Here is a 25,294-nt window from a genome sequence, read left to right on the forward strand (position 1 = left end):
CATTTCTTGAGTATCTACTATAGAAGGTGCCAGTCACTATCCTGGGAACACAAAGATGAATCATAACCCTTACCGAGAAGAACATACAATTTAATAAGCATGCAAACAAATGAGTAATTACAATAAAGTATAAGATGTTCCATCAGAGGTGAAAACCGCTATGACATACGAGAACTGGAGGATGGAGGACTTTACCACAGTTCAGGGAGGGTTTTCAGAATTAAGGATAGGTGAAGAGAATACAACAGGATTACGGGAACAGCAAGATAACAGGCTAGAGAGGATAAAAAGCATGACAGGAGCACGACAAGTCACTATTAGACAGTGCATGGTGCAAAGTGAAGAAATTAGTTCCATTACCAAATACAGTCACATTTAAGTCATGAGAGAATTAGTCTGGATATAGTATAGAAGAGGATGAACCTGAGGAAGAATCCCAATCAGGAGTTGACAGCAAATGTCTAAGAAAGAAAGACTAGGGCCTGGACCAAGCCTGTAGCGGTAGAGCACTGCACAAATCACACCGTTCGTCAAATAGCAATGCACTTCACACACTACATTGGATGCACATAATACCTTAATTAAAAAGACAAAAACAATGTGTAGTAAGAAAACTCAGGGGGCGCCTGGGTGGCTCAGTCGGTTGAGCGTCCAACTTTGGCTCAGGTCACGATCTCGCCGTCTGTGAGTTCAAGCCCCGTGTCAGGCTCTGTGCTGACAGCTCAGAGCTTGGAGCCTGCTTTGGATTCTGTGTCTCCCTCTCTCTCTGCCCCTCCCCCGCTCCTGCTCTGTTTCTCTCTCTCTCTCTGTCAATAATAAATAAATGTTAAAAAAAAAAAAGAAAAAAGAAAACTCAGCAGCACTGGTTGTAGTTCTGATGTGAGGAATGAAGAAGTTTCAGGCTTCATCAGTGGCTAGATGGAGGTGTTGTTACCTAAAATGGCAAAAATAGGCAGACACTCCTTTGGGGAAGATAAACAGTACAGTTTTCATCATGTGAAGTGTGAGTTACCCTTGAGGACTTCTGATAGCAGGTACTTGGAAATGGAAATGTGGTTTCTAGCATTCCGAACTGGAAGTAAGATTTCGGCTTGGGCAGCAGTAAATAAAAGTCTATGGCCCATTAAGCCTACATGGGTGTATACAGAAATGTTTCTGAGTCATTTTAAGCCATTTTGCCTCACCCTAACACAACTCTATCTTTTGCATATCCACCATCAGCCAAGATTTTGTCAAACTCTGGTTTTTGTGGTTTCAAAACAAACAAATCTCTACAAACCTGATTTCCTGAATTATCTACCATACCACACTACATCCTATGATTCTAATGTGCACCAAGAATATGGCTTGTCCCCTCCCATCCTTGGCTGGGAATCAGACATACAAGAAGAAAGAGAAGTAGGCTAACGACGGAAGGCAGAAATGTTCCCAGTATTAAAAAGAAATGAAAAAAGCAGTCAAAGTTAATCAGGAAAGTATATACATGGAAAGGTTGGAACTTTTTTTCCTCAGGGAAATACTAATTTTCCCAACACATGCTTCGTGTACTGTGACTAGGACTATCCAGCCCTCAGAAGAACAATATACCATTTATGTTCATCATCTGAAGAACTCAGCAATCATACTTAACCAACTCAAAATATCTGCTCTCCAAGTTCTTACGAGAATTCAATTCAAATTGGTTGTAATTTGAGATTTCAAAAAGATCCATTTAAAGCATTTCAAACTTGAAAAGTTTAATGGATTGCCACTGCTCAAGTGTGGGCTGCATACGGTGACTTATTTCTCAAGAGTAGAGTATGAAAAGAGAAAAAATCAACTAAGTTTACAATGAAGAAGCCTGACAAATACTGCCTCAGCCAGGTGATCAAGGGCACATCAACACTGATTAGTCATTTGAGAGTAAGTATCCCTGATAAAATGTGATGCAATTGACAATTTATGTCTGTGCTCTTCCTTTCCAAAATGCATGAACTCCAGTCTAATTTTAAGAAAAACATCAGACAAATCCCAACAGAGGGACATGCTAAAAATCCCTTAGCAATATTCCCCCAAACTATGAAGGTCATCAAACACAAGGAAGGTCTAAAAAAGTGTCACAGCCAAGAGACTAAAGAGACATGACAATTAAATGTAATGTGATAACCCAAATGGGATTCTGGAATAGAAAAAGGGCATTAGGTAAAATTTGAAAAAATTATGGAATTTAGTTAATAAAATATATCTATATTGGTTCACCAACTGTGGCAAATGTACCATACTAATATAAAATATTAACAATAAGGGAGGGGCAGTCGGTGGCTCAGTTGGTTGAGTGTCCAACTTTGGCTCAGATCATTATCTCACAGTTCATGAGTTCGAGCCCTGTGATGGGCTCTGCGCTGACAGCTCAGAACCTGGAGCCTGCTTCAGATTCTGTGTCTCCCTCTCTTTTTGCCCCTCCTCCATGCACACTGTATCTCTCTCTCTCAAAAAAATAAACATTAAAAAATAAGGGAAAATGGATATAGGCTATATGAGAACTCTGTACTATCTTCATAGCTTTTCTGTGAACTTAAAATTGCCTAAAATAGTTTATTTAAAAAGAAGTCTAATGGACAAATTAAATATTTTCACAGATTACCAAAGCCACTTTGCATACATTCTTATCTTAAACTTCACAAAAATCCTGCAAGAGGTATCACTATCCTTGTTTTATGGATGAAAAAACTAAGAATTAGAAGACTAAGCATAAATTGCTCGAGTTATAAATGCCAGAAGCCAGCCATACAACACATTTTGTTTAATAACATTCATCAAAATTAATGAATAATAAACTAATAGACCTTAGTTATTCTTGGTCAAATGCTACAACAATCAGCATGCAAAAGGATGATATAATCAAAAATTTTTCAAGATGTTTTGTAGAATACCATTTGTATTATTCATTCTGATGCAGATTTGCTAAGAATATTGCAAAACCAATTGCAATTTCAGATTCTGAATAAGAGTAATATACTAAATTTATTAATAAAAATATGAGGAACTGTATAATACTAAGCCTGATCTGGATACAAAATTTTTGTGAAGTCAAAAATGGTACATCTTTAGAATCTTTTGTCCAAATTATTCCTCTTTTACCTGTCCAGGATCCTCATCCCATTTTTATCCATCCTTCAAGTGCCAGCTTAAACCCCAAGCCGTCCAAATGAAACTTCCCTGATTACTTCTCCCACACTGAACTTTCACTACTGTTTGTTGACCACTCAACAACATCCTGCTTTGACATGCTAACTATTCCCATACTACATATAGGATACACTTAAAACGTTGATGAATGAGAACACCAAAAAATAATAGAAAAAAATTTGAATCATCTGAATGGCTAAAGCCCTTTCACACAAATATATATACACGTTTCTGAAGAAATGCAATATTCATAAGCAAGAAAATACAGATCTTTTCTTCATATAATGGTTGAGTTACATCCTCTAAAAGTTTTGAGAAGAGGATATAAATAAAAAAATTTACCTGAGTGTTTTTCTACTAGGAACAAATAACATACTTAAATTAACCAGAGGCAAACTTTACATCTTTTTCCTCTACAAATTCTGCCCTCTTTTCCATCGTAACCACCTTTGTTTAGCCAACAGCTATTTATAATATTTTATTTAATTTTAAGAGAGAGAAAGAGAGAGAGAGAGAGAAGAGAGAGATGGAGAGTGAGCAGGGGAGGGACAGAGAGAGAAGGAGACAGAGAATCACAAGTAGACTCTGCACTGTCAACATGGAGCCCAATGTGGGACTCAAACTCACTAACTGTGAGATTATGACCTGAACAGAACAAAAGTCAGATGCTTAACTGACTGAGCCACCCAGATACCCCCTACAATATATTAAATGAGACACAACTTAAACCCAGAACTAGTTTTTAAAAGTAGTCTCTACGACCAATGTGGGGCTTGAACTCATGACCCCAGGATCAAGAGTCACACACTCCACTGACTGAGCTAGTTGGGTGTCCCCATAAGTGTATTAAGTACACACTATACTCTTGCTAGTGTATATGTTATGTATCCCAAACTCTACATCAAGATAGATTTTTTTCAGAACCCCAGGCTTCCTCATACCCTCTTCCAACTTTTAATCAGCTCTGTTGGGCTACTTTGGATTTAACTCACACACTGAAATAAACACAACTACTAGAATAAATGTTCTCAGGCACCAGCATGGCATGAGTATCACCTTGGGAATGAATGCTTTACAACTCACTCCTGTCAACTTTATATAAGTCATTTACATCTCCTTCATTATTTCCTTCATTTTAACAAGGCCCATATTTCTGTCTTTAATTTACTGAAACTATCTCTGTGTTTTTTCATTTACAGACACACACCTGTCTGTCTCCATCCCAAGGACTGAAAACTACAGCACGGAGTACTTCAACATTAATGAATCAGGAGGTCTGATCTGCCTTGTGTACACTCAAAGTGGGTTAATCTGAACCTTAAGAAAACGCTTTCTTTACAGCTGAGTGTATATTGAGTGTCCAATCTTCCCCATTTTAAAAGACCTACTTCAACGCCAGACACTGCCACAGGAACTTTTTCTACTTTAGTCTCACACTAACTTCCTATGTTCTGCTACTATTAGAGTTATTTCTGAACTTAAATACTACTATAGGGTTTACTAGTGGAAACACACTTTGCATCCAGCAGAGCACTGGGTATGAACAGGTCCCAGTCAATATTTCTGGGCATGAGGTGAGAAGATCTGGGTGCAAGTACTGCTTCCTCAATTTACTACCAAACGATTTTATGCAAGACTCCCTAGTATTACCTAAGCCTGAAATGCTTTCTTTATAAAATAGGGGTACTTATTTTATAGAGTTGTGAGGATTAAATAAGTTAATGCACAAGTTTTTAAATTATGAAGTGCAAAGAAAACAAATGTCCCAAAATTTGTTCTTATTCATTTTAGGGCTGACCCACATACAGTTGTTCAAAATTCCAATTGCTTTCAATGTTTTAACTATTTTTTGAATTTAAATATTTATATGGCTGCCTTTTTCTTGCATATGCTACGAATAATTCCTCTCTTGTGCCTTGACTGTGACTTTTTAAAAAAAAGACTTGGGATGTATGTAAGTGATGAATCACGGGAATCTACTCCTGAAGCCAAAAAGTACACTGTATACACTGTATGTTAGCTAACTTGTCAATAAATTATTTAAAAATAAAATAAAATAAAAAAAGACTTGGGAGAATTTCAACTGCTTCCACATGCGGTCATTAAAAACCATGGTCAACAACTACAAGCATCATGCCTACCAGGTCACAGCCCCCTGCTCCCTATACACTTCCTGAGAGCCGCTGTAGCAGGAAGAATGCATCAAGCAAGGAAACCAAATCCCGATTCTAGTGAGCAAATTGTGCAGTGTTTGTAGGATGCAAGTTTGAGCAGAGTCCAGGTTTCAGAATGCTCTGAAAACAGGGCTTTGAGAAGTCATTCTCTCACTTTTCATTTGTAAAATCAATCTTTAAAAAAATTTTTTTAATATTTATTTTTGAGAGAGAGACAGGGTGAGAGCAGGGGAGAGGCAGATAGAGAGGGGGACACAGAATCTGAAGCAGGTTCCAGGCTATGAGCTGTCAGCACAGTGCCTGACGCAGGGCTCAAACTCACAAAACAAAGTGAAATCGGACACTTTAATCAACTGAGCTACCCAGACACCCCTGTAAAATCAATCTTCAGCATCCCTTTCAAGTAGAACATTATGATGGGACTGGAAAACACCCAATAAAAATAAAAAAGATATACTAGGATATTTTTTCAGCAAAGAAAACAGGAACATCTGAGCATGATGGTTAAAGACCACCCCACCCCTAAAGTATTTCTTAAAGATAGAGATAGGGTTGTAGTATTCTCATAACTCCTTATTTCCAACATATTCCAGAAGACAAATATCTAAGCAATTTAATTTCTCCCTGTATATCTCAATATATGTATCATTAGACTGAAATATGATTCAGTTCTATTTAAAATTTCTCTATTTTATCATTATTATTAGTCCTTATTATAACTAAATATTTGAGAATTAAGTGAATTCTTGGGTCACAAAAGAACTAATGCTGAAGATAAGGCTAGTTATCTTCACTCAAAATAAATATCGAGACATAATCTATTACAGAACCCCACTTTCACAATCGTGGTTCCTTTTGTTCTCTTGCAAACCCCTAAATGGTTTTGTTCTTTGACATGTATTTATGTCCTTTGCCTCTCTTAAAAAGTTAACACAAACATTTTTCTTAAGCCTCTCTCTTCAATTAAACTATAAGCTTTGATTCTCATTTTTCAGGATCCACTATAATTTATTTCATTTTGGTTCTCAGATTGGATCTCTTTCCTAGGATACAAAAAGTTAATAAAAACCCAAAAAAGGGCAGTTTTTTTCTTTTAAGGCAAAAAAAATTCCATGATGTTGGGGACTTTCTGGAGACTGATTAGTCAAGTCGGTTGCCATCTCTAGGAGAAAGAGGGAAGCTCTCAGTGGTTTGCTCTAACTTATCTTCTAAAAACAAATACCCAGGGGTACCTGGGTGGCTCAGTTGGTTCAGTGTCCAACTTCAGCTCAGGTCATGATCTCACGGTTTGTGAGTTCAAGTCCCACATCATGCTCTGTGCTGACAGCACGCAGCCTGGAACCTGCTTTGGATTCTGTGTTTCCCTCTCTCTCTGCCCCTCCTTCACTCATACTCCCTCTCTCTCTCCTCAAAATAAACATTAAAAAAAAATTTTAATAAATAAAAATACCCAAATTTAGCTTGGAATCCAATCCTGCTTTTGATAATTTTTTTAAAATATAAAACACAGGTATCAAATCCTCTCTCATTTCTTCTCACATCCCAGTCCTCTCTGATGGAGTTATTTTTCCCTGACAGTGTGCAGCTTTACCATTTAATGGGAAATACTTAGGGTAAATGAATAACCTCTACACACCCTCTGACATCCTTTGAAGGCTCACTATCATTCTCTTAAATAAGTTTTCTAAAGACAGATTTTACTTTAAAAATATCCTTGAAATGAGCAATTTCCACCTGTTAAGTTTCAATTCTATTACTGCAAAGGTTCATTAGCCTTCTAAATTGTTAGCAAACAAGTGGAAAAGACAGTTTACTCAGGGACTAATTTTTCTGCAAGGAACCCAATGCCCACACCTGGCTGGCAACTGAGTTTTGGAAAATCAATGCTAACTTGTAATGAGGATACTGTTATAATTAAGTTTATGTATTTCTAGATGTAATTTAGTATACTGTGACCCTAACTAAAATTTTGATATACTTACTAAATGCCAATCATTGTTCTAAGTGATCCATTTAATCTTCATAAGTAGAATTATTAACCATGCACTACATATAATGAAACTAGAGCACAATCAACCATTGATTAAGAAACTTCCTCAAAGTCAACAGATTAAGGAGCAAAAAGGAATTCAAACCTAGACAGTCTGGGTTCAGAGTCTTCATGCTTAACCATTAAGCTACCCTGCCTTTCATATCTTGGAATTATTAATGGGATGGGTATTCTGAAGTAGGTTATCCAACTGAAAGCTACTTAATGCCAAATACAGGACCACCACAGTGACAGGGCTAATTCATATCCATAAATCAAAATGCTGTAACTAAACGAATCGTGACTTGTATTAGGTAGTCTATTTCTGCCATTAAAACATCTCTGGAGGGGGCGCCTGGTGGCTCAGTCGGTTAAGCATCTGACTTTGGCTCAGACTTCAATATGCTGGCTCAGGAGTTCGAGCCCTGCCATGGGCTCTGTGTCAACAGCTCAGATTCTGCATCTCCCTCCCTCTCTCTCTTTCTCTGCCCCTCCTCTTTCACACAGTCTCTCTCTCAAAAACAGAAATTAAAAAAAAAATCTCTGGAATTCCCAATAGTGGAGAGTTGTCCTTTTCTTATGAATTATAGCACATGGGCCTATTAATGTTTTTAAACACAAGAGACCAATAAAAAACAGCAACACAAAGACACAAGGGAAAAGACACAAGGGGCTAGTCCAATTAGGAATGATGACGAATATTCCAGGAAAGCAGAACCTGCTGATAATGTTTTGACTTTGGTGGGGAAGAGGCTGTCCAGAAGCTAATAGCATATAACTTAGGCTGATTCTATTTATTAAACAACTTAAAAATGAAGTAAGGAGGGTTGCCTGGGTGGCAGTCAGTTAAGTGTCAAACTCTTGATTTTGGCTCAGGTCATGATCTCACAGTTCATGCCATCAAGCTCTGCACTGACAATGAGGAGTCTGCTTGGGATTCTCCTCTCTCTGCCCCTTCCCTGCTCACGCTCTCAAAATAAATAAATTTTAAAAACCAAGTGGGGAGAAGAAATTTAAGTAAATGAGCTATAACAATCAAGGTGATTTTTTCTATTTGTACTAAAGTTTAAATGAGGAAGTAGACTTAGTCATGCTATCTTTATTCTCATCTTCCTGTCAAGTTTTTAGCCTCACTCCCTTAGTATGTATTATCCGGTTACTAAAGAATGACTCTCAGGGTCATAAAGATCAGCTAATCTGGGGCTTCCCAAATTGGGTGTCTCATGGAACACTGCTGCACAAGGTTTTAACAGGCAGACCATAACTCAGAGATTCTGGGCTGTTTTGAAGCAAAAACTAAGTTTCTTAGCTACATCCGTGCTCCAACCCTTAATATGCTCATGTCCAGGGCAAAGCTCCAAGAGCAGAATCTGCTTTGTAAAATTCCTCAAAATCACTGAAACACATTTTTGATGAATACATCCTACCATCTCGCAGGGCTAATAGTTTATATATAGAATACAAACAAGAGACCCAACATTTCTCCTGTCCTGGTCATTCAACCTCTTCTTGACAACTTCCAACAGCAAATGCACTACTTTATTTAACCTTCATTCTTGAAGAATAGTTTAATTGGATATAGAATTTTAGGTTGGTGATGTTTTCTTTCAACACTTTTCATTCCTCTTTCCTTCTTCCTTGAGTGGTTCAGCTGAGAAACCTTCTCTAATTCTCATCCTATAGGTAAGAGGTATCCCTTGCCCCAGTTCTTTCAAGGTTTTATCTCGGTTTTCTACAGTTTGAAGAAGATATGTCTAAGTGTAGACTGTGGGTTTGTTGTTTTGTTTCGTTTTTTGTAATCCTGCCTCGTATTTGTTCTTGGAATTTCCTAATCAGTGGTTTGATGTCAGTCATTAATTTTGAAAATTCTTGGTCATTACTTCTTCAAATACTTCTGCTTCAATTGTTCTCCTGGTGTTCCAAGAATATGCATGACATCTTTCCAAAATGTTACCATAATTCTTGAATCTTCTGTGTTGGGCTTTTTTTTTCCTTTTTGCATTTGTTTGGAAATTTCTATTGACCTATTACATAGCTGATAGGTCATTTCCCCAGCAATGTCCAATCTACCGAGGTGACCACCAAAGGCACTCATTTGTCATTGTTTCTCATTTCTAGCATGGTACCTACTTTTCCATTAGAGTTATTAACATATTAATCGGTTACTTTAAACGCCTGGTCTGACATCTCCAAAAGTTGTGTCCTACATGAATCTGTTTTGTCTCTTCAGACCGTTTCGTGACTTCTGACATGCCCTGTAATTTTTTCAAAAGCTGAACTTATCAGGAACTGGGGTAAGTAGGCCTTTATTGTGAGGTTTTATCTTAATCTGGCCAGGAGTTGGGCTGTGTTTGCTGTAGATACAGACGGCAGAGGCTGAAACTCATTACTTTAATAGTTCTTTCATATTGTCATTTCTAACTAGCAGAATGGTCTTGTCACCTGTAACATACCCACTGGTCCTAGTTTTGCGCTCTTGCCTAAACCTAACTCATCTCTTCTGATAGTTTTCAAAGCATGTGAAGATAGGTAGCACAAGTCTGATCTCTGATATTCCCCATTTCCTTCAACTGTTCTCCAAGGTATTGTGTTTCTATTTCTTTGCCATCCTGGCCCCTACCTCTGGATACACTGTAGTTAATTCCATTAGCCAATGTGCAATCCAGAGTTGAATACAGAAACCCAGCTGTGACTGAACCAGCTTTCAAAGAAACAGAACTTACTTGGCATATTCTGAAAACTTGGTGTAGCTTAACACTGTTTATACCAGCTACGTCACAATGCTAACTGCTACATGACCAGTGCTTTCTCTCATGAAGTGATGCCAAGCCATGTCCTAACTGTATTGATGCAGTGAGTTTAGGAGGAAATAACTGGAAGTTTTTAAGCAGAGAAAGTAATGCAAGATTCCCACAGATCCCATTAATTTTGCACTGGTTAAGGAGCAAAGGTCATTAAACTGTGAATCACTGTTCATCTCAGAGGTGGCCCTAATTCAACTGAAGTTGTAAGCAAATTTATGTGCATATGTGGATTTTTCAAAGATGCTGGCAACTCAAAAAAGGTTAACAACGTCTATGTTCTTCTCGTATTCTATAATCTTCCTGATTTTCATGAACACTCCTTTTTTTTTTAAATAAAAAAACCCTAAACACACTTAACCATATTCCCAAAAGTCAAATGGTAACTAGAATTTTATGAAGAATTAGAATACAAAACATATTAACTGCAGCATGTTAGGTCTAGCATCTAGTAAGTCATCAAATTGATCGTTTACTGATAATGAGCTGCCTTAATATCTATGCATTTTGTTGTATGTGCATTGTTTTAAAATGTATTGTTAAATAAATGTATTGCTTATTAATCCTAAAACCTCCCAAGAATATTACTTTATATTAGAGTCAGATGACTGGATCTTAGAAAGGTTCCAAGAAGAAAAGGCTTGGCTCTGAAGCAGTTACTTTCTCCAAAAACTGATCTAAGCACGACCAGATTCAGGAGATGCTTAAAAAAGAATTCTCATGTTAGGAAGTTAAGTCTGACAGAGCTCTAGGAGACTGTTAGTATAAATGATGCACAGTTCTCCTTAAACTTTTCATTTACTGAACTACGTGAGAGGTTCACATTTTACTTGAACAAGTCTGATGTGTGCAATGGTATTAAAATTATCAAGACTTAAGTTCTAGTTCTAACACAAATCTTACTTCAAAAGCAAGAAGTGGATAAATTAAATGGCATAGTTACAAGTAATACCACTACTCCCCTAATTACAATGGTGTGCTGAAGGAATCAGACATAAAGAGGCAATGACTTTTATTAAAATTTAAATATTCTTGATAGTACATATTCCTCCACAATTTTGTCACAGAGACCTAGGTCTTTAAATAGGTCCAACAGGTATAACTTATTTAACTTAATATGGATAAATGGTCTTTTTCCCCCTTAAAGCTCCACTCCTATTTGAAATGAAGGAAACAAACAAACAAAAAAATAAATAAATAAATGCTGGCCAGCAGCTGTCAATGTTTAGAAAATCACTTACACAATTTAAAAAAATGAAACTGAATATACACAACTACTTAAAAACAAAAGAGTGGAACAAGTACATCAAAATATTAATTAAATGTTTTCACTGGTTCATGTAAACCAGTGAATGTTTTTTTGTTATTTTTCAGTATTTTCTGGATTTTTTCTTCTCCTTTTAAGTAGGCTCCACGCCCAATGTGGGACTTGAACTCACAACCCTAAGATGAAGAGTCACATGCTCTACCGACTGAGCCAGCCAGGCGCCCCTACTTTCTATAATAAACATGTATTGTTTTTATGCTGGGAGACTACTGTATGAAGAAAATGGCATATTGCTTTTATAAGTTGAATTAAGATAAAGTACTTAGAAATTCCCAAGTATAACATAAGGAATAGGGGGAAAAGTCAAGAGCACTGAACTTTAGAACGTTAATAGACCTTATAATACATCTACATCCTAAGGTTGAGAAAAGAACAGGTTTGATACTATACAATTTCTTCAAGTTCATATAGTAAATTCTAGAACCCATAACCCTTAAGTTCTAGGTTCATTATTCTAAATCCATACTCTATTCACTGAAGACTAAGATATCCAAGTAGAATGTAAATTTGTACATACAGTATGGCTATTAACTGTTTTTCAAGATAAAATTTTTTTTGTTTACTTATTTTGAGTGAGAGACAGAAGGGGGGGGGGGGGGGGAGAGGGGCAGAGAGAGGGAGAGACAGAATCCCAAGCAAGCTCCACACTGTCAGCACAGAGTCTGACATGGGGCTCAATCTCATGAAACCAAGAGATCATGACCTGAGCCAAGAGCAAGAGTTGGGATGCTTAACTGACTTAGCCACCCAGGCGCTCCCCGCCCCCATTTTTTATTACAGTTTACAATAATGTTTCAAATCTATGATTTTCATAAGACAAAAGAAAATGTATGAAAATGTTCTCAGGAGCCAAGTGGTTTTAATGTATTCATTTGAATGGATTTTTCAAATTTCCTTGGAATATGTTAATATTTCTGAGCCTCAGTGTTCTCATTTGTAAAACATGTGTAACTATAGTTGTCTACCTCATAGAGCTACAAATAAAAACCGGACCAATACTTACAAAAATTTTGTTCTAAAATGTCATTTACTTTTATTCACATTTTTAGGAATGCATTACATGGAAGGATGGAGCACTGACTTACTATATTAAGTTTAAACTTCATCGGTAGCTTTACTTTTTCAGAATCTCACAAAGTAGCTCACTTGTCCCACTGTTTTGTCTTATACTCCCATTTTACAGCCATTATGACTTTAATGCTATTGCTTATAGTTTGCTTGCTTACTTGCCTAGAATTCCCAACCATTCCTTTGTTGATAAGAATAAAAAAAGTAGAGAGCTTTCCCTAACAGGGCTATGAGGACACTCTATCTACTGATGGCTACGCATTAGGGGCGGGCTGGGACCTCCAAGTGTTTAGACATTTTCAGCACATCACAATGCTGGGTTTTCTTTTTTCTAAAGTTTATTTATTTATTTTGAGGGAGACCGTGGCTGAGGGGAGTGGCAGGGGGAGAGGGAGAGAAAATCCCAAGCAGGCCACATGGTCAGCACAGTGCCTGACACAGGGCCTGATCCCATGAACCATGAGATCAAGACCTGGGCTGAAATCAAGAGTCGGACATTTAACTGACCGAGCCACCAGGTGCATCCTTTTTTCCCCTCAAGTTTACTTACTTTGAAAGGGAGAGGGAGAGAGAGAGAGAAAAGGAGACAGGTTTCTATGGAACTATTTCCTAGGGGAAATTTCTTCCCTCTGATTCTACTTATATATTGTCTTTCTGAAAATGCTTGGTGGTTCTGGTGATATTATCTTATGTAACTACAGACTGTAAGTACAACCTGCCTGGGTTGTCAGTAAAGTGGGCAAGATCCAACATGGATTACAGCAGTGAGTGGTTTTCCAGATACAGATGATCACCATCACTCCTGGGCCTCACCAGGCAGAAGGAACACTGCTTTTCCTCTGCTCCAAGATCCCACACAGAGAGGTTCCTCACCACTGCAATCTGGTCCAAGAAAGGAGATGCACAGGAGCTGACCCTCCTGGTTGTTTCCACTGGAGCACTCTTAGTTCCAACCTCCTGCTTCCAGGTGTTCAATGTGGGGCAAAGAGCATTTGTGTAAACGCTCCCACCTGAAGAAGAGTAAATGCCAAGATGTGGTTCCTCTCTTCAATTCCTGTTCAGGATCTGCCTTCTAAGAATACTGCCATAGGGGGCACCAACTGCATTTCTTCTATTAGAGCAGAGCTATTACATATTTTATATATAGTAAATAAAACTTCTTCATTTCTCATATATCTCTCCATTTTATCTATACCTATCTTTTAAGCAAGGCTGATCAATCATTACAAACAGAACTTTCTGTGACAATGAAAATGTTTTGTATCTACACTATCCAACAAAGTAGCCAAAAGCCACATGAGGCTATTGTGCATCTGAAATCTGGATAGTGCTGAGGATTTAAACTTTGTTTTATTTAATATTAATTATTCTTTTTTTAGTTTATTTATTTTAAGAGAGCAAGCAGAGAGAGAATCCCAAGCAGGCTCCAGAGCATCAGAGCAGAGCCTGACGCGGGGCTCAAACCCACAAACTGAAATCATGACCTGAATCAAAATCAAGAGTCAGATGCTTAGCTGACTGAGCCACCCAGGCTCCTAATTTTAACTAATTTAAATAGCACAAACAGCAAGGGGCCTACTGAATAGTGCATGCAGCTATCTCTCTATATTTCACCTCAATTCCTTCATCTTGTCTCTCCATTTTATTTCTCTCCCCTCTTTTCATTAGATCTTTTTATTCTGCGTTTATGCAAATAAGATATGTAACATAATATATAATGTATCTTTATATACATCTTTATTAGTTACACTAAGTTTTATATATTTATTCTAACATCTTAAAATAGAAGTCATGGGTAGAATGTCTGAACAACTATCCTGCTTTTGTTTTTTCTATGGAATAGAATGAAAATCTAAATCATCAAGGAAATCATGTGACACTCTGACTGCAAGTCTCTTAACATAATCAACTACACTCCAGAACACTGGGGTGAAATATAGAAAACATTTTAGACTAACTTAATTTCTGAGACAATTACCTTCAAGAAATCATGAAAAATTACCAAAAGGGTGAATTGTACCTAATTTTGCAAATTATTACAGTATTGCAAATACCGTACCTAATTTTATTTATTTATTTGGTACCTAATTTTAAAGAGGTAGATTCCATAAACAGACAAGTAGGCCTTGATACAGATAAATCAGAATCTCAAAAAATGATTATACATATTAAGAGTTTAGGAATCCAGGCACAATCCCTGAGATGCTAAGAATATAACTAGCAATATAAACATCTTCTTTTTTGAGAGGAACTATAGATACAGTAAGACAAGACACAGGCTGGCTAGAAAACCTCCACGTTTTCTTGTTTGGGCCGGAACTTCTGAGGTAGTTACTATAAGCTGGGCAGTTTTAAGCACCCAATTCATGTAAATCACATAATAAACATATAAAGCAGGTGTAAGTATTATCCCTATTTTACAGACGAGGAAATTGATGTACAAAGAGGTCAAATGCTTTGCTGAATGTCAGTGAGCTAGTAAGCGCTGAAGCCAGAATTTAAACTCCTATAATCCAGTTCGAGAGTCTTCACTCGTCATCACAAAGCTAAAGTGCTTCCTGAAGTGTTCACTGCTCTAAGGCCAAAGTCACCTAAGAAAAACTTCTAACCACAGACCTATGTCCTGGCCTTATATCTTTAACACATAAAAACATTTTAATCTTTAATTCAGAATAAATATATTAAGAAATCTAAAAAGAAAGCAAGCCAAAATAAGAAATGACAAGTCAAGTTTTTAAGAAATCCCATAGGATGAAACACTAAGATAAGAAAGATATATTATTTTAAAAATTAATTTTATAAGAATCTGATGAACAACTTCCAAGAATGGCTGATGTTAAAAAAATAAAGAGGTTTAGGGGTGCCTAGGTGGCTCAGTCGGTTAAGCATCCCCAAACTTTTGATTTCAGCTTGGGTCATGACCTCACGGTTTGTGGGATGGAACCCTGTGTTAGACTCCGCACCAACAGCACAGAGCCTTAGGATTCTCTCCCTCTCTCTCTCTCTCTCTCTCTCACTGCCCCCCCCTTTCAAAATTAACAAACTTAAAAAAATAAAGCGATGAAGTAGTACCAAAATTAACATGATCAAAAATGCTGATGCTACATTGTCAAAAATATTATACTTCATAAAAAAAAATACTTCAGAGCTTAGAAGTAAAGCTTATACACAGCAGAAATAAACACCATAAATTATTCATGCTGTAGTAAAAAACTGTATTTACTGGACCTTACTTAAATATTCTTTATTTTAAAAATAAGAAATATAAAGACATTATAGGTCTTACTGTAGTTACATGTTGTTTACTGAAATGATGCTTAGATTCTTTCTCAGAGCCCATTGCTTTCATCAGACATACACTTTCACATATTTACTCGCATAATTCCTAAACCCATGGATTAGAAAAAGTAATGTAAAACCAGGGAGAACAAAAGCTTTAAGCACTCATTGCAGAAAAAAAAAAAAGATAAACAAAAAAAAACACATTAAGGTTTATAAAACTTAGTGTCTAATTAAACAGTATTTTACATTTACATTAAATAGGTCCAAACACTACTGCAGATTGTATCAAGCTTTTCGAGGTGTAACTAACTTGTTAGGAACATTTATACTTGAATTCTCCTATGGGTCACTTCAACAGGGAACCTGTGCCTGCTGGGACTCCCAATACCATGATGATCCAGGGACCGCAATAACCAAATCAGTACTGAATGCTGCGGTTGGTGTGCTGGCAAAACAGAGGTAAGGTTTCAGCCAGATCTGGGCTGACTTGTCAAACTCACAAAACTCTGGCACTACCATCTCCTCTGACTGATTTCCTTCTGACTTGTCCCAGAATGGGAGGATCTGTGAGTTGTCCAAGTAAAAGCTATAATAAATCCCTTTGTTTCAACAGAGTCCCATAAAAAGGTGAGAAAACAATCTCCACTCCCAACATCAGACAAGCAGGCTGTAAGGAAGAATACAACAAAAACAACAAACTCAAGGGAAGGGGCACCTGGGTGGCTCAGTCAGTTGAGTACCCAGTTTTTACACTGGCTCAGGTTGTGATTCTGGGGTCATGGGATCAAGCCCCATGTGAGGCTCTGCACTGAGTGTGGAGCCTGCTTAGGATTCTCTCTCTCTTCCTGTGCCCCTCTCCCGCATACTCTAATCAAAAAAAAAAAAAAAAAGTTTGGAGCATCTGGGGGGCACAGTTGGTTAAGTTTCAGACTTTAACTATTTGTCTATTTGTGAGCTCGAGTCCCGCACAAGGCTCTGGGCTGTCTGTGCAGAGGCAGCTTCAGATCCTTTGTCCCTCTCTCTCTGCCCCTCCCCAGTTTGCACGCATGCTCTCACTCTCAAAAATGAACATTTAAAAAAAATACAAGGGATAGGGCACCTGCATCCAACTTCGGCTCAGGTCTGATTTCCCTGTTTGAGTTCGAGCCTGTGTCAGGCTGTGTGCTGACAGCTCAGAGCCTAGAGCCTGCTTCAGATTCTGTGTATCCCTCTCTCTCTGACCCTACCCCACTCTTAACTCTGTCTCTCTCTCTCTCTCAAAAATAAATAAACACTAAAACATATATTTTTTAAACACTCAAGGGAAACTAAAGGAAGATTATAGACATGAGGAAAAATGAAAAAAGATAAACATGAAGTCAAGATTCAGAATACTCAATATACACGTAAGTTAAAGAGAGGGGTGCCTGGGTGGCTCAGTCTTTTTGGCGTCTGACTTCGGCTCAGGTCATGATCTCACAGTTCATGGGTTCAAGCCCTAAATCAGGCTCTGTGCTGACAGCTCAGAGCCTGGAGCTTGCTTCAGATCCTGTGTCTCCCTCTCTCTCTGCCCATCCCCCATCCCCTCTCTCTCAAAAATAAACAAACATTAAAATATTTTTTTAACTTAAAAAAAGGAGAAACCATAAAAAATCAGAAGCAAAAATAAAAGGCAACTTAGATCTTTGCAATTAAAGGGAACATCAACATCAAACAAAATTACTTTTTTAAATGTTTATTTATTTTTGAAGGGGGGAGGCAGAGAGAGAGGGAGACAGAGAATCCTAAGCAAAAGCCTGATGTGGGGCTCCAACTCGTGAACTGTGAGATCATGACCTGAGCCAAAGCAGGACACCCAACCAACTGAGCCATCCAGGCACCCCTCAAACATCAGGCAAAATTAAAAGACCAATATCCTATGTATGTGTAGGCAAAGTGTTAAATGTGCAAGAGAAAGCAAAAATACATTAACTAGGCCAAAAGAAAAAAAGAAAAGACACTATCCAAGAATTCTACATTCAGTGAAGCAGTCAGTGATGGGTGAGCAAAAAAGAAAGCTGTTCTCAGACATGCAAGGACTTTTCGTTACTTTTCATGACTGCTATATCCTGTCCTTTATTTTGACATAGTTGACAGAAATAGCTATTCATGTAAATGTTTTCATGACAAATAATACATGAATAATGGCAATAACACACAAAAAATAGGATTCTTTACACACCAATAAAAGGATCTAAGATCCTATAAACAAAATTGGGTCTATAAAAAGGAAGGGAAGAGAGTAAGGGGCTATTATTTCAAATTATGCATTTTCAATATCAATAGCAGATTTTGGTTTTTATCTTCCATTCTGGATTTTTGGTATTTTCCATTTTCCCCAATGCATAAATGTGTATGTATGTACACACACACACACACACACACACACACACAAATATATATATTTGAGCAAATACATTTGTGAAAATGTTAAGATAAAAAAGTATGTATGTTCTAGCAGTTTTCCAGAAAATGGAAAAGACTGCTCTCAAAACAGTGTGTTCCCTTTACATCAGAAACATTCAAGTAGAGAATGTGTTTTGGGAAATGTTCTAGAATAATTTCCAGCACTGGTGCATTAAATTATCTCCAAACTCTTTTTAATAACAAGTATCAACTTTAGACTATATCTATCTATCTATCTATCTATCTATCTATCTATCTATCTATCTATCATCCCTTTATAACAACAATGAAACAAACAGCCCATTTAAAAAATAGACCAAGGACTTGAACAGACATTTCTCCAAGATGATAAACAAATAGCCAATCAATTAGGATGGCTACTATCAACAAAAACCCAAATAAAAACTGCTGTCAAGGATGTGAGGAAATGAGAACCCTGTGCATTTTTGGTAGTAACATAAAATGGTGCAACTGTTATGAATGGTATGCTATATGGTACATCAGTTTCTCAAAAAATTTGAAAATAGAATTGTCATATGATGCAGCAATACCATTTCTGGGTATAAACCCAAAAGACCTGAAAGTAAGGACTCAAAATAAATACATGCTAAGACCCCATGTTCATAGCAGCATTATTCACAACAGCAATAAAGTGGAACCAACCCAAGTATCCAAAAGACACATGGGAAAACAAAATGTGGTATATACATACCATGGAGTATTTCAGCCTTAAAAGGGAAGAAAGTTCTGGCACACGTTACAACACCAATAAACCTAGAGTACATTATGCTGAGTGAAGTAAGCCAATCACAAAAAGTGCATGATTCTACTTATATTAGGTACCTAGTCAAATTCAGAGACAGAAAGAATGGTGGTTGTCAGGGCTGGAGACAGTAAGGAATGAAGAGCTGCGTAATGGGTATGAGTTTCAGTCTGCAAGATGAAAGAATTCTGGAGATACGCTGCACAGCAACGAGAATGTACTTAACACTACTGAAGCATACACTTAAAAATGGTTAAGATAGTCACGGCACCTAGATGGCTCAGTGGGTTAAACATCCTTGACCCTTGATTTTAGCTCAGGTCATGATCTCACAATCACGAGATCAAGCTCCACCATCAGGCTCCCTGGTGGGCATGGTGGCCTGCTTAAGATCCTTTCTCTCCCTCCCTCTACACACTCTCTTTCAAAAAATAAAACTTAAAAAAAATGTTTTTAAATAGTTAAGATGGTCAATTTTACGTGTATTTTACCACATGTTTTTTAAGTTTTTAAATTTATTTTGAGAGAGAGAGAGAAAGTGTAGGAGGGGCAGAGACACAGGAAGACATTGTTAGAGTGGAGCTCAAATTCAGGAACCATGAGGTCATGACCCGAGCCAAAGAGTTGGATGCTTACCGACTGAGCCACCCCGGTGCCCCAAATACGGTTTTTTAAAATACAAAAGCAAAAAATATACCATCACTTTAATGGCTCCCAGAATTCTCCCTACCAACTAGCTACTCTGAGAGCATTATGCAACTTAAATGACCTGGTAAAAGGAAAAGAGCAGAAAAAATAATTATGTAAAATAAGGGTTTCTGATACTTATTATCAACTGTCTTCACACAGGTTGTGTCATTATGAATTTATATCAATTAATATGCAGTTGAGACGTCTCCACTTCCACCTCCCTTTGTCACCAGACAGAATATCATTTTGTTTTCTTAAATTCTAGAAGACTGAGCATTAAAATTACCTTTGCCTCACTGCTTTCATTTTTTCCCCCTACATCTAGGAATTGATGAAAAAATTATCACAGTGTCTGGGTAGCTCAGTCGGTTAAGTGTCCGACTTCGGCTCAGGTCATGATCTCACGGTTCGTGGGTTCAAGTCCCACGTCGGGCTCTGTGCTGACAGCTCAGAGCCTGGAGCCTGCTTAGATTCTGTATCTCCCTCTCTCTCTGCCCCTTCCCAAGCCGTGCTCTGTCTCTCAAAAATAAACAAACATTAAAAAAAAGAAAAAATTATCAAAAGTAAGCAAGGATTTACCTAAAGTGTGATTCAAAACTATGTTTTTCTGATAACAAGAAACTGGAAAAAACAAACGCTAAATAATAAATAGCTGGTTAAAGAAATAATTCATTTTAGATGAGAATCATGAGAAAATGTTTACTGTAAATATGTAAAAAAGACTACATAAAATAGCATACACTGGGATTCCATCTCTCAAATCTTATCAATGGTTCTTTAGGAGGTAATGAGATTTTAGGTGGCATCTGTGTGTGCTTATGAATGGCTTCTCAACTACGAGGAACATGTACTACTTTTACAACTAGAAAAACTCTGGTGTCAACTATGTTTCAATTTTTTAAGAAAGCAAAAAAAAAACCCTTTAATTCACTCATATGCCAGTTATCTCAATAAAGCTGGGAAAAAAATAATAATATACCTCACTGCACAAAAATGAAAGTGAAAAAGTTAAAAGATTTGACCTGCCTAAAACCAAATCATCCTCCTCAGCAAAACTAGTCCCTTATTTTAGTATCCTTTTAGTCAATGCCAGATTCATTTGCCCCATGGTTTCCAAAATTTCATTTATCACTGATTCCTTCTACTTTCTATGCTCAGACCCAATTAAATTATGATTCAATTGTTCCCATCCCGCCCATTCCTTTGTTTTCTCAGTGCTATCACCAAGTAAGGTTCAGGCCTACATTATCCACAATATAAAACTTTCTAATTAAGCTCTGTTTCCCTATTGAAATTTGTCCCCATTGTAATCCACTCAGCAACTTCAATCAGGCTGTCAAACACTGCCACTGCCACCATTCCTCTCCATCCTTTGGACTGTTACAACCAGCAGCTCAACCTGCTACATGCAGGTAAACACCTCCAGCAATAAAATTTTAATTTAAAATTTTCAGTACTATTTAAAACATTATTTCCTATAGTAAGAGAATTAATATTAGAAATTTCTAATCATTAAATACCTTAGGGAAAGGGCACCTGGGTGGCTCAATTGGTTAAGTGTCCAACTCTTGATTTTGGCTCAGCTCACGATCTCACATGAGTCTGAGCCCCACATTGGGCTCTGTGCTGACAACGCAGAGCCCTCTTGGGATTCTCCCTCTCTCGGCCCTTCCACCCACTTGCGCTGTTGCTGTCTCTCACAATAAATAAATTAAAAACAAACAAACAAATAATAAATGCCTCAGGTAAAACAAAATTTTTCTTAAGCATTTAAAAAGTAAAAATTAGGTTAAGCATCGGGGGGCTCAGTCCCACAAACCTTGAGATCACGACCTGAGCTAAAATCAAGAGTTGGACAATTGATCAACTGAGCCACCCAGGTGCCCGAGAAAACAAAGTTTTATGAAATTAAATACTTTTGAAAATCCAGGAAAATACCATCTAGCAGATAGAGGGGAAGGATAACAAGAGTAAACAGTACATTCAGAAACAGGTAAAAGGCCAAGTAAATTAAGAAACATCTACTTAGCAACATGGCATGAGAAATATCAAGTATGAAAGCTATAAATATGTATAAAGTGGGAAGAAAGTAAAAATTCATGTATACAATAATCATTATTTAAATTGTAGATACAAACAATACCAAAAATAATACAAACAAAAATCTGCATAAGTAAAGGTGGGTAAGACAAATTGGCCAATAGAATAGAAAAGGGACTAACTACATTCCCATGTGTACACACACACACACACACGAATTAAGTATAACAGAAATGGCACTTCATAACATAATAAGAGACAGACTGAGTCACTGATTAATCATTAATACATGACAAGGGACATTCACTATCACTTTCAATTAGATCTCTATGTCACATCATAAAAAAAAATCCTAATGGATAAAAATATTAGGGGAAAAAACAAAGAAAAAGAGCAAAGTATTTTTACAGTAATGAATTGAGAAGACCACCTTAACTATATTCAGAAAGCCCAAAATCTACAAAAACAAAGACAAATATTAACATACAAACTTAGAACCAAAGAGAAAAGTAGTTAAAGGATATAGGAAATTTGAAACGGAAATAAAATGGCTAGGTTTTTTTTTTTTTTTTTTAAGTAGACTTCATGCCTGACACTGCTTCATGCCCATCGCAGGACCCAAACTCACGACCCTGAAATGAAGAGTCAGATGCTCAAGCAACTGAGCCACCCAGGCGCCGGGCAATAAATATTTTTAAAAGATGACCAATCTGAGTGAACAAAAAAATAATTTATAAAGTACCAGATATGCAAAAATTTAAAAGATCACTGATAGTAAGTACTAGGTTACACAGGAAAAGATGTACTCCTACGATACGGAGTTTAAAAAGGCAGAACCTGGGGCACCTGGATAACTCAGCTGGTTAAGTGTCCGACTTCAGCTCAGAGCCTGGAGCCTGCTCCGGATTCTGTGTCTCCCTCTCTCTCTCTCCCTTCCCCGCTCACACTCTTGTCTCTCTTTCTCTCAGAAATAAACATTAAAAAAAACACAAAAAAAACGCAGAGCCTTTACACCTGAAACTAATATAACACTGCATCAACTATATTCACACATACATACATACATACATAAATAGATGCAGCACAAAAAAATTTAAAAAATTGAAACGGCAGAATGCTTTGGTGGGCTTGAGTATACTGTCAACACTTAAACATACATTCCCTTGGACCCAGATTATTTTATTCTGCTTCTAAGAATCAATCCCACAGATATACCTGCACAATTATACAGGCCTGATCACCAGGATGGGATGTTCTCTGCAGCACTATATATAATGCACAAAACTAATAAAAGCAACTCAGTGGCTGCAATCTAATGCCATGAGAAGAGGGACAGACTTAAATAAACAACATTCATACAATTAATATTATGCCTCATTTAAAAAAATGAGCTAAATAAGAACATACTGATGTAAGACTGCAAAAGATAAACACAGTCCTCTATGAAGTCCATCCTGACTTCCAAACCTTAGAACTATAATTTAAGAGCCATCAATCAAATTGTGATTTCCAATTTTCTACGTAAAACTACTCCATAAACTAGACAATTTTCTATGGAATCCTAGCACACTGTCAGTGTACAATGACATAGATAGGGACTTGATAAAAGCATGTTTTCTTATACTGACTGTATCATGAAAAAGAATCCAAAATTGAGCATCAAAGACATTACCTTACTGAATGTGAAAGAATTTCTGATCTCTGCATTTTTCCCTCTCCAACAGTATCAAAATCAAAATGTCACTTTACGTTTCCTATCCATGAATGCCTTCCAAAATAAGCTAGGTGAACAAAAGTTAATGCAATAATTTTAACTTCTAAATGGTGAAATATGATTTCTACAACAATCTATGACATGGATTTTATAAATACAAATTAGATTAATAGTGCATTTAGACAGTTATCTGCCTAATAACCAGCTAAAGTTCCAAAAATGATTCATAATACCCAAAATTTTTAAAAACACTTCATCTTTTCATTCATTACAAATGCTTTAACAGCAACCTCCTTAAAAAACATGAAATAGACAATCCCTGAACTGATACTTTAAATTTTTGTTCCATTTAAAGAAAAAAAAACCAAAAAACAAAAAACGAAAAACCAGTGAGTCATCAATACCTGGTCAATGACAGGTGATGCTCAAAGATGCAGATAACTGAAAACTGTCTGATGACATCACAGCTTACATGGGAAGTATAAATCTTGACCTCTCTGTCTCAACTTCAAAGTGATGCCACCTACTTGACACAAAAAATGTCTAAATATCTAAAATCATTTCCATAATCTTCTGAGAAAGAAATCAGTTATAAATGATAATTTACAGAGTTCTGTAGAATGACTTCCTGATTTATTAGAGATGTAAATTTTTTTTTACTTGTAAAAAAATGTTTAGCATAATTTAGGTCGTCTGTTTTTACTATGATAATATCCACACTGAAAAACAAAAACGTTCCTAGAATACTTTAAGACAGTGATTTCTCTGAAGAGTAGATTCCTCTGAAGAGAGAGGAAGCAGAAAGAACTGGATAGGGTTTCAGTTTTTGCTTTGATCTTACATTTCTTTAAGTAAAACCCGGAAGCAAATGTGTCTTTTGGAGGCGGAGTCCCCGGGTTCTTAACAATTTACAATCTCTTTGTGACCTTGGGCAAGTTATGTAATTTCCCTGTGCCTCAGTTTCTTTACCTGTAAAGTGGGGATAATTCTTCCTGCTATGTAGGATTAAATGAGCTGACAGATGTGACATGCAATAGCACCTGACACATGGTAAATGTTACTGTTATTATTATCATCAACCTCATCACCAGAACTATCAACTACGCAATCTAGCTGAAAGGAACTGGGAAAAGAGGTAACTGGAGGGTGACATCTGATCTATTCCTACACTTACATTTCAAACATAAATTCTATTTTTGTAACCAGTAATAAATAACCAACTTAAGTGAAAAAGCATACAGTAGAAAAACAAAGTTTCAGTCTTGAATCTTCAAAAACATGAGACGATACAGGCTTTGGAGTTTGATATTTATTTTTAGCAGGAAGAATATGCTAATGATGATGACATCGTTAGAAGATACGCCCATGTCCAATACCTGCAACAGAAGCTCAATAGAAGTTAAAGAAACCATACCAAAAGACTAAAGACAAGAATTGCACATTACTTACCCTTAATTCTGCTAACAGTAAAACAAGTACAGTAGGTTTAAGACAAGTTGCATCACAAGATCAAAACTGGCAAGTTACGTATCACATGTATCTTTTTAAAATTGTTTACCTTTTCCTTTTTATGTACAATTGGGAAACCTTTCTAAAGGTGGAGCATGGTGCCAACAACTTAGCTCCACACTGAAAAGGGGTAATGCTAAATGAAGAGCTGAGAATTTGGGGTGGGAAAGCTCTTGATCAAACAGCAGGTCTCACAAGTAGAAGGGACAATCCTCTTTGGCATAGAGACTACTAAAACAAGAACACTAAAAAGCAACTTAATAGAGGCAGTATCCTAACAGACCTACAAATTTACAGAGAACGGT

At 36.9% G+C, this 25,294-nt stretch overlaps 1 protein-coding gene across 4 annotated transcripts in view; it reads right to left on the reverse strand.

Moving 5' to 3' along the window:
* RPRD1A (regulation of nuclear pre-mRNA domain containing 1A) overlaps positions 1 to 25,294 on the reverse strand; it is a 68,293-nt gene that overhangs the window by 11,482 nt on the left and 31,517 nt on the right. Inside the window, exon 7 of one of the 4 annotated variants that reach the window (XM_015082336.3) lies at positions 10,634 to 13,577. The exons of 2 other annotated variants lie outside the window; for them this stretch is intronic. In XM_015082336.3, the coding sequence (XP_014937822.1) occupies positions 13,539 to 13,577 (39 nt within the window). In that variant the 3' untranslated portion in view covers positions 10,634 to 13,538. Of the gene's footprint in view, positions 1 to 10,633; positions 13,578 to 20,264; positions 24,857 to 25,294 lie in introns of those variants that run through there. One more of the 4 variants, XM_015082335.3, reaches the window with a different exon arrangement.

The sequence above is a fragment of the Acinonyx jubatus genome, chromosome D3, assembly GCF_027475565.1.
Source record: "Acinonyx jubatus isolate Ajub_Pintada_27869175 chromosome D3, VMU_Ajub_asm_v1.0, whole genome shotgun sequence".
Lineage (NCBI taxonomy): Eukaryota > Metazoa > Chordata > Mammalia > Carnivora > Felidae > Acinonyx > Acinonyx jubatus.